Here is a 13,731-nt window from a genome sequence, read left to right as displayed (position 1 = left end):
ATATTGGGAGACAGAGACAGCCATAGAGAGGTCTCCTATTTTCTTGTTTACTTCCCAAATGCCAACAGCCCAGGTTAGACTAGGCCAAAGCCAAGAGCCTGGAACTCCAACTCCATGTAAGTGGCAGAAACCCGAGCACTTGAGCCATCATGGCTGCCTCCCAAGGTTCATATTAGCAGGAAGTTAGAACAGCCAGGACTGAACAGGCATTCAGATACAGGATGCACGTGGCTCAAGTGGCATCTTAACTACTATGCTGCCCCCACCCTATGTCTTTTTTTAAAATCATGATTAGGTATAAGAATATAGGAGAATACGTAAACTTATGGAAAATAGAATTAAAAGATAAGTTTATTTTGATAGAAAAAATGAAATCTGTATATAAACGAATTTTCAAAAATTCATAGAAAACGTGTTCTGAAAAACTTATTCATGGATTTCTGAACTTTTTGCACCAAAATAAGCATCTTTTAATTCTATTTTCCACAAACTCTTTGGAGTAGCCTCATGCCTAGACATACTTAAGTTTTGCTGTATTTTATTGTAAGTTTTATTTTTCTGATTTAAAAGAATCTGATTTCTCATTTGCGTAAGTTTAGTTTAAGCACACTAACACATTAACCCACTTGAATCTTCCAGTGACACTGCACAGCAAGATCCAACTGAGGAAATTGGGATTAAAACAGATTCAGGGGTCTTTTAAAAAACTTTTACTTATTTGCTTGTTTTCATCTTGTGCAAAAGGCAGCAGAGACAGAGGTAGAAAGAGGCACACAGAGAGTGATATCTTCCATATGCTGGTTCACTCTCTAGCTGCCTACAGCAACTGGGGCTGGACCAGGATGAACCCATCAGCCTGAAACTCATCCCCTGTCTACCACATAGATGGCAGGGACCCGAGCACTTGAGCCATCACTTGTCGCCTCCCAGGAACGCATTAGCAGGAAGATGGATCAGAAGTAGAGATGGGGCTCAGACTCAGGCATTCTGATCTGGAATGCCAGTATCCCATGCAGCATTTTAACCACTGCATCAAAGCCCCTCCTCCTCTATCCTCAGAGGTCTTATAGAATATATAATCCTGCAGAGGCAGGATTAGAACACAGGTCCTCAGTTACCATGCCATGGTTGGCTACATCCTTGTATGTGTGTGTGCTGCACATTGTCCGGTCTAATTTCCCATTAAAGCTACAGTATTATAATTCTGTACTTTTGGAACTTCACCAAAAACTCTTAGAAAAATATCTCCTATTATATGTATAGCAAATAAGACGTGAGCTGTTGGAGTCCCAACTCAAAGTCGCCTCACTACAAGACATGTCTTGCCAACTCCTGGTGAATGCTGAAGGCACAGACTGTTTAGAAGCCAAAGAAAAAGTCCATGTTATTGGAAATCGGCTCAAACTTCTCTTGAAGGAGGTCAGTCGTCATATCAAGGAACTGGAGAAGTTATTAGACATGCCAAGCAGTCAGCAGGTAAGCTTTAAACAGACATGATTGTGCAAGGGTAGCCTGTCTCACAAGAGACCAGAGCAGCAGCATCTTCAGGCATTTAAGAAAGACTTAGAAAGTGGTGCTTGTGGGAAAGGAGTGCCCACTCTCACTCACTGCTCCTCCAAGTCACATCTCAGAATTAAACAGAAGCCTCGTCCACATATATTACAGGACACTGCTTTTGAGTCCATTATATCCAAAAGACCTTTTGTCATTCTTCCTACCAACCCTGTTACCACTATAGTGACATTAATATTTCACCCTGGTTATTTAAGAATTCCCACATTTTCACTTAACCATGGCATTGTCGGTGAGTGATGTATTCAACCCCTGTAAAGTGTGATTCTCCTCCCTTATATGGTAATTTATACATTGAAAATGGTCCTCTGTTCATTTATTTTTATATGATTTTCTTAAATCTATTGCATCATGGTAGTAATGTTGGTCTTGGGAAAAGCATTTGCAAATGTAGCTGTCCCTGGTAAGATTTGATACACTCAGTTGTGAAATCAAGTGAAGAACACAACAAGCTTTGCTTTTTTATCGGCATGCAAAACAGCAGTCTATTTTAAATAGCGTCAAGGGTCAGAATTAATATAATTTCTCTGATGCTTCCAGGCAGATTCCTGGATAACTTTTGTTGGTGACTACTTGAATTGATTTTTCTCTGCCCTGACTGACCTGCAGTTATAAAACAGACTTCTCTTCCCATGCTGATATCATTTCCTCCCCATGCATGTCATCAAGAAATAATAAAGTTTTAAGTGACTCACAGCAGTAACAAAGCTTATAGCTAGGTTTCCCAGAAGGACCAAACAGAAACAAGGAAATCCAAATGCACTGGAAGAATTAGGTCCTGTTCTGAGACGTTGTCTGAGTCTCTTTTCCCCAAGGAATGGAATTTTATTTTATTTTATTTTATTTTATTTTATTTTTTTGGTGACATACAAGTGGGATGGAGGGTTAGAGTGGGGAATACATTGTGTGTGAGGCAGCCTCCATTCTCTGGGACTTTTTTTTTTTTAAGGGTCTTTTTTCCCACCTAGGATCTGTCTTCCTGGTCTTCTGCTGATGAACTGGACACCTCGGGATCTGTGAGTCCCACATCGGGAAGAAGCACCCCAAACAGACAGAAATCGGTAACTGTCCATCGGTGACTTTCAGTGGGCCCAGAGGGAGGGGACACAGGGGAGTGACAGTACTTGTGCCTGCCACAGGTTCTGCAGGCTCCGCCTGCACGAATGCAGGAATCCCCAGACAGATGCGGACTGTCACCCCAGGTAGAGTTTCTTGTCAATCTGCCACCCGCCCTTCTGGCATGCACTCAGGAACACAAAATGGGAGTTCTCTCTTTCAAAAGAACTGGGGCTCGAGTGTGGCTGGTATGCAGGGAGAAAACTTAGTGTTCCTGCTCAAATGGCCATTTCCAGAATGGTGCTCGTGTGTCCCTTCGGTGGCTCCTCCTTCAAACCACCACTGCTCTGTTCACCTCAAAAAGGACAGGAATAGCTCAGCCAGAGGTGGACAAAACTGAATGTCTGATGAACCCATGGAATTGATGAGCCAAGGTTCTCTTAACTCTCCAGCAAGGAACTTTGTGAGTGGTGGTCCTGAAGGTGTCTGGCCATTTACTGCCACTAAAGTGGCAACAAGTCAGCTCATCTACCCACAAGGCCAGTGGTAGGGGTGTCCTCACTGCAGAACACTGAGGATGAGAAACACAAATGTGGCCCCTGCTACCCTCTATGCCTTGGTTTCTCTGTGTAATTAGAAGCTTGTTTTTGTTTTGTTATTTTTTGTCTGGCTTTATGATTATAGTCATTCCATTTTTCCTTAGTTTTTAGAAGTATCAATTTCATTTGTACCCTTTTGTTATAAGCACTTACGTTCTATGCCGACAAACGTATTATCTCTTCTAGGATTTTTTTTCTCCTACATTCACTAGTTTCCTATAGATCCTAGTTTAAGAATGTGAAGGAATACTGGCTTTTCAAGTCAAATTTTAGACTTTGTTCAACTTGAGTTTAATTTGTTGGGTCTCATCCCTGCCAAAAACAATCTCATGTTACTGTGTTTATCTACAAAGAATTGCACAAGCACTGTTTTAATGTTTTAAAAGCTGAGAAAAATATATAAAATATCTTAGACACTTATGGTCTCGCATGGTGAATTTGTTGTCAGTCAATACGGAGAGACACTTGAGTAGTGTAGAGTCACTGGTTTCCACCATGAGTCTATGCCCACTGTGGTGTGGACCTCAGAACCACAATTTACATTTCTTCAGTGATTGATAATATAGACATGCATTGATTGCGCCAAAAGAAAAGCCAGTTTCCTTAATTCATGGGTACTGATTGTTTCATTTGATTTGTTTTTCTTTTGCTGCACTTTTAGTTTAATTTTCATCAGTAGCTTGTCTTTATTTGCCTGGACTGAACATTCTTCTTTCTTTACCCCCTGTTCATTGCAAACAGCCACGAGGCAAATGTAGTCCCTCACAGCCCGGACCCTCTGTGAGCAGTCCACATAGCAGGTACCTCCTTCTCCTGGTTTCCACACTGTTCTAGAACTCCAAGAGGATGATGAAAGTGGTCCGTGACTAAGTGTGCCTACATCTGATCTGCCTCAGGACAGTTGAGAAATTATCCATTTCAATCCACATCATTCCCTAAAAAATTGTAAGAGGCATTTCTAAAAGAAAAGTATGGACCCCACTGAAAATTTGTTCAGCCACCCGCAGCCCACGTGGTACTTTCCATCACATTGTCTTCCATGTGTTGCCAGGATTCCATACAACCAGTGAAACAGCTTCCATTTGATTCATGGCAGACTTTTATCATCCTCTTTATTTCTAGAGTTAACAATCAGACAGGTAATAGTTCAATGAATTATTAGACCATCCACAGAACCCACAGATCTGCATAAAACATACTAACATCCCCAGCTTTTTACTTTATTTTAATGTTTTATCCAGATTGTGGGTTTTGGATTCTCAACGTAGCAAGTCCTCATTGGGTATCCTTCACTTAACATTAATGCGCACCTTCTCTCTTCAGCTTTTCCTGGACCTCCTCTCTAGCCAGCACACTCAGTCTCTCACTCTCCTGAAGCCTGGCGAGCTCTCTCACTCTGGCACAGCCACAGTCTGTGCCCTAGCTCTGTTGCCCCCCAGCTGCCTCTAGCCACTCCTCTGTGCTTCACGCCTTGCCTCTCACCAGCCCTTGTTTCTGCAGTTGGCAGTGCTTGGCCTCCTTTGTTGTTGGTGTGATGTCTGTGCGCCTCTGCCCTTCCACTTAGCAGTTTGGGTTTCCCAGATTATCCGAAAATAAAACCATTGTCCCCAAAGCTGAGTTTCATTCCCATCCCAAGGAGTTCACTGTTAAAAATAGGTTGCTCCCCTGACCCTCCGCACAACCCCGTCCCGTAAACTTACCACCACTGAGCAGGAGTCTAAGTCCTGGAAGGAGGGCAGGGAGGAGGACAGGTAGAACTGTAAACAGTTGTGAGCTGTGTTGCTGCAGGGGCTGGCTATGTCAATGGGCCACTGCCTCTCAGCAGAACTAATGCAGAACGTGTTTCGATATGTGTTTTTTTTTTTGGTTTTAAGCCTCATTTTATTTTATAATTTTTTTCTCTTTCCCATTGGTTTGGTCTGAAGACAATTTTGTGGGTTTTCTTCCCCATCCATAACAAAATATCAATGCTGAAATATGGAGGAAAAACTCAGAGGGACTTTTGAAGATAATGATGGACTTCTGTGGGTGATCTGATGTTTGCTTAACCTCTACAGGAAACGATAATTGTGTACCATAGATAATCTCTGTATTATACAATCCCTGTCTTCACAAATGCTAAAGTGCCATGAACACAAAGTGAAGGCTAGCTCCATGTTTTTCCTTTGAGGATACCAGAGATCAGTTCTTTGACGATGATGAGAAGGGGAAAGCCCTTATATGTTTGCAACACCAACAGCAACCACCCTTTGGGTCTGAAATATCACCTCTGTCTGCCCCCTGATTATTTCAGACAACTACCCAGGTCTTAAAATGTCAAGGGCCCCATTTCTGAGGGCAAAGAGCTTTCACGTGCCTCCTAACAGGGCTTTGCCGCTGGGACAGCAACACTCTCACTATGACATTCAGCTCTGCTTTGTCCCACGTTGTTGACTAACGTCTTTCTGAGAATTCAGCACAATGTTCACCTTGCTACTCTGATAGGTTGGAATTCAAACCCTTACCTGAATGGTAAACTCCATCAAAAACCTTGGCAGACTGGTTGTGGTTGAATACTCTTTATCTTCCTAACTCTATGACACCTGGATGAGCGTACCCAACCCCAACAATCAAATGCAAATTCAATGGGGGAAGAAGGAGCTTCACTTAACCAGGCTGTCATGGTGGCCCTTTTCCTGGAGTATTGAAATATCTTGTGTTTGATCTTGCACTGGTCCAGCAATTCTGGAAGACGAGTTAGCTTAGAATGTTGCCTCCAAGGTCTGCAATGGTAAACTTTTAGACAATCTTCCTGAGGCAGGAAAGAGGCCATGTTGGAACAGACTTCAAGCTGAGGGACTTCTTATGTTTTTGTTGCCACTGCTGCTGTTACAGTGGTGGTGGTGGTGGTGGTGGTGTTTTTTTGTTACTGTTTAGTCATATATTATTAATATGAGGAGTAGTCGAACAATAAAGGGAAAATGCCTATTATGAAAAGACTGCATAAATTTCAAATTTTTTACACTAAACAACTGAATTCCATTTTCTGTGAAAGTCTTGAAGTCCCTTCCTGTACTTACTTGTTTGATCTTTCACTTTGATTTGATGATGACAGTTTGATGCCCTTGTAAAGGCATCTAAACCTGTATATGGACTGAGGCCAACAGTTACTGAACATCTTTTATGTTTAGGTACTGGGTCTATAAAATTAGTATAGTATGGTTCCTGTCTTTAAAAGGCTTATAATTTATCAGAATCATCTAGAGATTCCTTAAACCAGCTGAAAGAATGTCTCCAGGATTTCTTGAAATTATAAATATTTTTAAAAATCTTAGTATGCATTTTAACTGGATCATGATCTTTATTTAAGATTAAACATTTTAGAAGTATTCTGTCAATGCAATATGTAAAATAGTCCAGTTGGAACCTTTTTCCTAAATCTGCCTTAAAATTTTCTAATCCTATCACCAATATCTCCTCAAAACTCTACTACAGATGAGTTGAGCTTGACAAGTTAGAAGATTTCACTCCAATTCCATGCAAAGCAAAGGAATAATTGTTCTGTGGTCTGGATGGAGTAATTTCTAAATCTTATAAGTATTATAAAATGTAAAATTGCCCTGGACACTGTTGGTCTCTGGCACCTTCTACACAGAAAAGTGGAAAATAACTGCCTGAATTGCTGAAAGGGAGGGAAAAAAATACCACATATAAAATGTGTTCAAGACAGTCAGATACACTTAAGGAAGTCCAGTGAGGTTTTTCCCATGTACACTGGGTCCTCGCTATAGACACCATGAAATTTCTTATAGAATTTGTTCTCAAGTCTTTGATATCAGACTCTGCCCTGGCAATCTACTTGTTCAAACCACTCAGCCTCAACCGAGAGCAGCCTCCCTCTAAGGCAGGCTGCCTGCTCATGCCTCCAGAACAGCTATAGGATATTGCTCCAGTTGGTTTCCCTTTTGCTTTTTATTGAGGTGGACCTTTCCCCTGATTCTGGAGAATGAGTCAAGCACTTGGGGAATACATCTCATCTTTGAAAGTATTATTATGTTTTCTGGGGGAGGAAAGGCTGAGTCCAGCCAACCCCCAAGGGTATGAGTCGGCACTTGAGTCCCTTGGTATAATAATATAGATAATAACAAGTTGATGACATGTAGTTCGTACTTAATGTAGTCCAAGCACATGTTAAGCACTGTTTATCCGTTACCTCCTGTAACCATCACAAGAACCCATTGACATGGCCACATCCCTTGATTTTATAGACAAGGATGGCAGGATTCACAGTGTGAAGATATAGGATTTCAACTCAATTCTCCCCTGACTCTGGACCCTAGCTTGTTAATCACACCACTGTACTGAAGGGCCATCCGTAGGTAGGATACTGCAAACAACAATTTGAGGGCTTGGGACACCACAGACTCCCTGACATAGGTTAGGCAAAGCCAGAATGTTTGGTTTGAAATAAGAAGAGCTAGCATCCTAAGCTGATTCTGGAAACTTATCTTCTGGACCACATATCCAGGAAACACTGAGTTTCAAACCCCGCTCACATAACAGCAGGCAGCGAGATCAGGGACAACCTAGATGTTTCAACATAATACATTCCTGTTACTCTATAGCCAGAGTTAGCCAACAAGTAGCAAAATGATCGAAAGTTTCTTTTCAATTGGCTTTAAATATCATTTTGTTTTCCTTGACTGTGCAAAATTCCTAAAGTAAGTCACACTCTGTCAATGTTCAGACTTCTCATGTCTCTTTGTCATATATACTTTCTTTTGTGTGGTGTGTTACGTACAAGAATACTATAGAAAGTTCATGGAAAATGCAAATTATGGGAAACATGCATTTCAAAAAATTTTTGCATCAAAATAAGTTTATTTTTGAATTCTATTTTCCACAAACTTTTTTTTTAAAGATTTATTTATTTATTTGAAAGGCAGAGTTAGACACAGAAGTCTTCCATCCACCAGTGCACTCCTCAAATGGCTGTATCAGCCAGAGCTGGGCCAGGCTGAAGCCAGGAGCCTCCTTGGGGTCCCCCACGTGGGTGCAGAGGCCCAAACACTTGGGCCATCCTCCACTGCCTTACCAGGCTCATTAGCAGGATATGTAGTAGAAGCAGAGCAGCCAGGACTCCAACTGGCTCCCACATTAGATGCCTGCATCACAGGTGGTGGCTTTACCCGCTGCACCACAGTGCCAGCCCTTTCCACAAACCTTTGATGTGCTCTTGTACGACTCCCTCCCATGCCACCTTCCTTTCTCCCATCCGTATGCATATTTTTGGGAAAGAGATGAAACAACTTCTGAGAAATTATTTACCTCCAAATTTTAAAGAGTAACAAGAGTGAGAATAATAAATATTTACTTGTAGAGAATAAGCCCCCTGTTTTCTGGACAGAATTGTCTGAAATGTCTCCATTGATTAAGTTACTTGTATAAGTTCACACATTTACTTTTCCCTACACAAATACAATATACACTGGTATCAACTTAAGTAATAACCCCAGTAGAGAGTGAACAGTGGCTAGTCAACAAGTTTCCTTCGTTCCTTCCCTTAATGAATTTCCCAAGACTCTTGAAATTCAGGTAATTTTTAGGTAGGTCAATAGGAAAATATTGAAAGTACACTTTTTAACCTGTTGGTACTAAAATTTCTAGAATAGATTCATCCTGAAGAGGAGGTAACTTTGAGCCTTAGCCCAGGGAGTGGGCATTTTTCTTAGTAGAGTGGATATTTTCAAAAGCAGTCAACTGTAGGGATGGTCATTAAGTACTATGTGTTCTCTTCATCCCTATCTCAACTCATTGCTTCTTCCCTAAGTTGGCACTCTTCAATATTGGAAGTCATGTGCCAATTAAATTGTAATAAAGAATTCTCTGATGCTGTTAAATGTGCCATGTGTTTCAACAGTTTGTAACACATGAGCCCTTAATCTAAAGATGGTGTCCTTTCTCATTTTTCATTGGAATGACTAGTCAATATGCCTTTGTTTTGATCTTGATTTTTTTACCTAATTGCTCAAAGAAATTAATAATTAATAAATAGGGGTTCTTAAGCTCTGTTATATTGTAGTATCAATTATATGCATAAATCTGCCTGAAAATAAGTATGATAGTGCCTAATGAGAGTCAGTTATATATTTAATAAAGAAGATATATTGAAGAAAACTTCAGTGCAGAGATTGTGGGTAGCTTATCGCATATTTCTCAAGACACTTTAAGGCTAACTACCTAATCATAAGTTATCAGAGAAAAAATGATTTTAGGATATTAACAAACCCCTAATCTTTGCAAATGAGAACACTGAAGACCGAAGAGACTGGTTTACTTCCCATGATTATACAACTGCCTCAAAACACCCTTCTGTCTACATACTGGTTTGATGATCCCTGCACTGCTATGAGGCTTTATGACTAGAGGTACTTACTTTAGACACAAGAAAAGCACTTCTGAGTGCTGTAGGATGCCAGTATTCTTATCCTTGTTTCTACATATGAAATACTTAGGAAATGAACATGACCAGCATGACCGTCATTCATAACACTGGACAGAGCATGGCGTAGAATATGATGGACAGAGTTTTTGGAACCCTGAGTTCCTGGTGGATCCCTCCCCCCTCCCACCTTTAACTAGTGACTCTGCAGAGGTCATTTACACTATGCATGGAGTTTGAGTTCAAGCTGAAATCCCAGGTCAAAAATCTCAGTTCTGCCACTTGATAGCTGTACAAACTTAATCTGATTATTTCACATACCTGAGCTTCCTTTCATGTATAAAATGAAAATAATATACACATACTCCAGAGGCCTGTTGCAGAGATTCAGCGAGAAAACCCAAGATAAATGCTGGGGTGTTGTTAACAATTAGAAGTACAACTGATAACTATCTTTAGCTTATCTACAAAATTAGGAAGTGGATTAGATACTCTCTAAGGCCCTGTATCATCATCAATATTTTATATTTAAGTAACTCAAGTTTCCATCTTTCCCTACCATTAATAAGGTATATGAAAAAATATCCTTGTATGTTATATTCTTATTTTCCCCAAAGTACTTAATTTTTTTTTCTTTCCTGTGTGGCTCATTACGAGTAACACAGTGGTCATAACATCAGGGCAGTTGATCAATTTGACCACTAGATGGTGATTGAACTCTTGTGGGCTCTTAGTTGGGAGGTTATTTACACTGACGAATTAGTAGAAGACACAAATCATACAAAAAAATGGAACTGGAAAGTTAGAAGAGCATCTAGCATAATTTGAAGGGATTGATGAAGACATTGGTGGTTGGGGGTAGAATGCATTGTTTGAGGTTATACTACTGTAATTTGTGAACTTCAGGAAAGAACAAGATCTGATTTGATTTTTTTTTCCATTTCAGTATAAGAACTATACAAGAAACACACTTGGTACAGGGCTGCTTGACTCTTCCCCAGAACCATTGTTTTTGTCTCCCATCTTTCTTTGAAAATTTAGTGAAGAAGTTTCAATAGTCTTCCTGTTCCCTGATCTTCCCTGAACATATAATATAGGTTATATAGTCTTAAAAATTTATTTTCTCTGGTGCTACCCTTTACTTTCAGTGATAATAAGGTGTTCCACTTTCAGCAACTAAGAGCTAATAGGGGATCTACACACACACTGTTTTCTTATGACCAGCATGCAGGTACCAATATAGTTTATATAGCTTCATATTGCCCCAACAGGCTCACATCCAATGTTCCCACTTTCAGGGATATTTAAAACCATCAGGGAATTCATGCTAGGTGTGTGACACTGTATCTCTTTGCCATCCCTATCCTTTCTCATGTTATGTGGGTGTGCACAAAATGGCTCTGGTAGATAACATTTCTTTCTTCATCTTTCCCAGTAGTCACTGAACAAAGTGTGACTGCTCCTCAAAACAAAACAATGGCACCCTACTTATAACCTGTTTGCCTACTGAGTGTTTCTCTGGCAGTCTTCCTTATGAATTCAGAAATTTGTGCTTAATCTCCCATGCACTATTTAAAAGGAATATATAAGACACACAGGGAAACATGAAACTTGTAGTCTAGAAGGGCCCTTCAAGGTGACAATCTTGGGACAGGCATGCACTGGAGACACTGCTTATGAGGCCTGTGTCCCACATTGCAGTGCCTGGCTTCAATTCCTGCCCTTGGCCCCACCTCCTAACTCCAGCTTTCTGTTGATACAGACGCTGGGAGGCAGCAGTGAAGGCTCAAATAATTGAGTCCCTGCTACCCAAGTGAGAGATCTCAGCTGAATTCCCAGTTCCTGGCTTTATCCTGACCCAGCCCAGGCCATTGCAGACATTTGGGGAGTGAACCAGTAGGAGCGCTCTCTCTCTCTCTCTCTCTCTCTCTCTCTCTCTCTCTCTCTCCACCCACCTCTCTCCCCCCTCCTTCCCTCTGTCTGTCTCTCCTCTTCCTCCCCCCTCCTTTCCTCTCTCCCCTCCCTCCTTCCCTCTCTCTCTCCTCTCTCTCTCTCTCTCTCTCTCTCTCTCTCTCTCTCTGTTTTGTTGTCTCTATCTCTCTGTATGTCTCTTTCTGTGCTGCTCAAATAATAAACAATTTTAAAAATAATGATGAAAATGTCTTCCTCGGATAAATGGAACAGAGCTAGTGACAGGATCAGACTAGAATCTACATCCTTCAACATCTGTGTTCTGAACACAGACTCTACCACTAGTTCTTGCTCACACAGCTTTTGAACCCACTAATGTCAGGGCCAGGTGCTGATTCAGTGCAAGATGAAACCATGGTATACTGGAAGATTAACTAAGCTTTGTGGGTCTATGTAAAATGCTTGGGACTGTTTTTGTCCTTGATGCATGGGTTTTGATATCTATGGGATGGCCAGCTGGGATGGCTTATATGAATCTGACTGCAACTAATTTTGCCTAACAATGTTTCTGATATTGTTAGATCAAAAATAAACTGCAACAAACAGGTATATTTTAATTATCTGGGTTTACTTAAGGTATGCTGATATAATGTGTGAAATTAATATCTTTGTTGATGGAAAAGATTTTACCAAATTAAAGGATAAAGGGCTGGAATTTGAACTCAATTTGTTACTTTGAGCTGACCAACTAAAAGCTTACTCTTCATCAGTGTGGTTTCCAACAACTCTTCATTTGGTGTTGGGTAAATGACCTGTGCATACTGCAGAAGGCTGGCAGCTCCTTTGCCAGATTGGGTTGTGTCTAGCCCTGTAGCTTTCAGGAAGATGGAGAAACAAAAAGCAGCATTTGCCCAGCGTTTGAGTTATTTGAATTATTTATGTCAATTCTTCTCTCAGGTCCACAAAAGGTGGCTCCGATTCCTCCCTTTCTGAACCCCGGCCAGCTCGGTCCAGCCGAGCCTTCTTGTTCCGAGTCCTCCGGGCGGCTCTTCCCCTTCAGCTTCTGCTGCTGCTCCTCATCGGGCTCGCCTGCCTTGTACCAATGTCAGAGGAAGACTATAGCTGTGCCCTTTCCAACAATTTTGCCCGATCATTCCACCCCATGCTCAGATATACCAATGGCCCTCCTCCACTCTGAACCAAGCAGATCTCATTGGCAAAAATGCTGGAAGCACAAGAAGGATGGAGCCAAAAACATCCCAAACTACCAAAATGAGGACTTGAATCTTGGCAGGAGCCATTGGTGTGCCAGCTTTGGCCATCCTCTGTGTCTCACGTGTGCAAGTCATGGCTTCAGAGGTGGATGATAAGCAGTGCAGGAGAGCAAACAGACCAGAGAAGGTTTGGAAGAAATTTTGTTGGAGACTCTGAGCCTTAGCACTGAGGAGATTGAACGAGGACTTTCAAAGTTCCCTGGAATTGGGAATTCCGGACCTCTGGCTCATTCTATGCATAACCAAGGACTTCAGTAGACCATCTGGGCAGCGTTCCCATGGTGCTGCTCCATCCACCCAATAAACCGCCCACCCAGGCGCCATGTCAGTATCGTACAATCTACCAACCAACCAGTGCTCAAGAGATTTTAGTACATTGTAACATACAATTTTTAAGAGCTTATATGGCAGCTTTCCTTTTTGGCATGATGTTCTAACCTTTGCTTTAGAAGCACAAGCTGTAAATCTAAAAGGCACTTTTTTAAAGATATAAAGAAAAACTAGATGTAATAAATAGATAATGGAAGGCTTTATTGTGGAAAAAAGAATGTTATAGTAAAAAAAGATATTTATGTATGTACAGTTTGCTAAAGCCAAGTTTTGTTTGTATTGATTACTTTGCATTTATTATAGATACAGTAAAATATATTGTCCTGGATTTCTTTTTCCTCTAAAAATGGGTTGAGAGTCATTGTGAAGCAGGCAGTGATCATAATGCAACTACACAACTACAGTGATCGTGTGTGTGTGCGCGCGCGCGTGTGTGTGTAATGAGTGAAGCAGGATGTAAGTGTATATTTGGGAGACAGGATAGATAAGGGCAGTGCACATTTAAACAGAAAGTCCTCTTCCCTCCACAAACAGATCTCATGAATTCCTGCTTCTTAGCCTCTTTCAT

General features: G+C 41.1%; 1 protein-coding gene across 2 annotated transcripts in view; it reads left to right on the top strand.

The window, feature by feature from the left end:
• The window catches only part of LOC133756266 (nesprin-1-like), a 175,170-nt gene extending 161,704 nt beyond the window's left edge, over positions 1 to 13,466 (top strand). For both annotated transcript variants that reach the window (XM_062186946.1, XM_062186947.1), the window contains 4 exons: positions 1,264 to 1,476; positions 2,541 to 2,633; positions 3,969 to 4,027; positions 12,517 to 13,466. In XM_062186946.1, coding sequence (XP_062042930.1) covers positions 1,264 to 1,476; positions 2,541 to 2,633; positions 3,969 to 4,027; positions 12,517 to 12,757 — 606 coding nt within the window. In that variant the 3' untranslated portion in view covers positions 12,758 to 13,466. The remainder of the gene's footprint in view (positions 1 to 1,263; positions 1,477 to 2,540; positions 2,634 to 3,968; positions 4,028 to 12,516) is intronic.
• Positions 13,467 to 13,731: the final 265 nt, after the last annotated feature.

Source organism: Lepus europaeus, chromosome 3, assembly GCF_033115175.1.
Source record: "Lepus europaeus isolate LE1 chromosome 3, mLepTim1.pri, whole genome shotgun sequence".
Classification (NCBI taxonomy): Eukaryota; Metazoa; Chordata; class Mammalia; order Lagomorpha; family Leporidae; genus Lepus; species Lepus europaeus.
The sequence above is the reverse complement of the archived record's forward strand: the minus strand, read 5'-3'. Positions and strand labels throughout refer to the sequence as shown.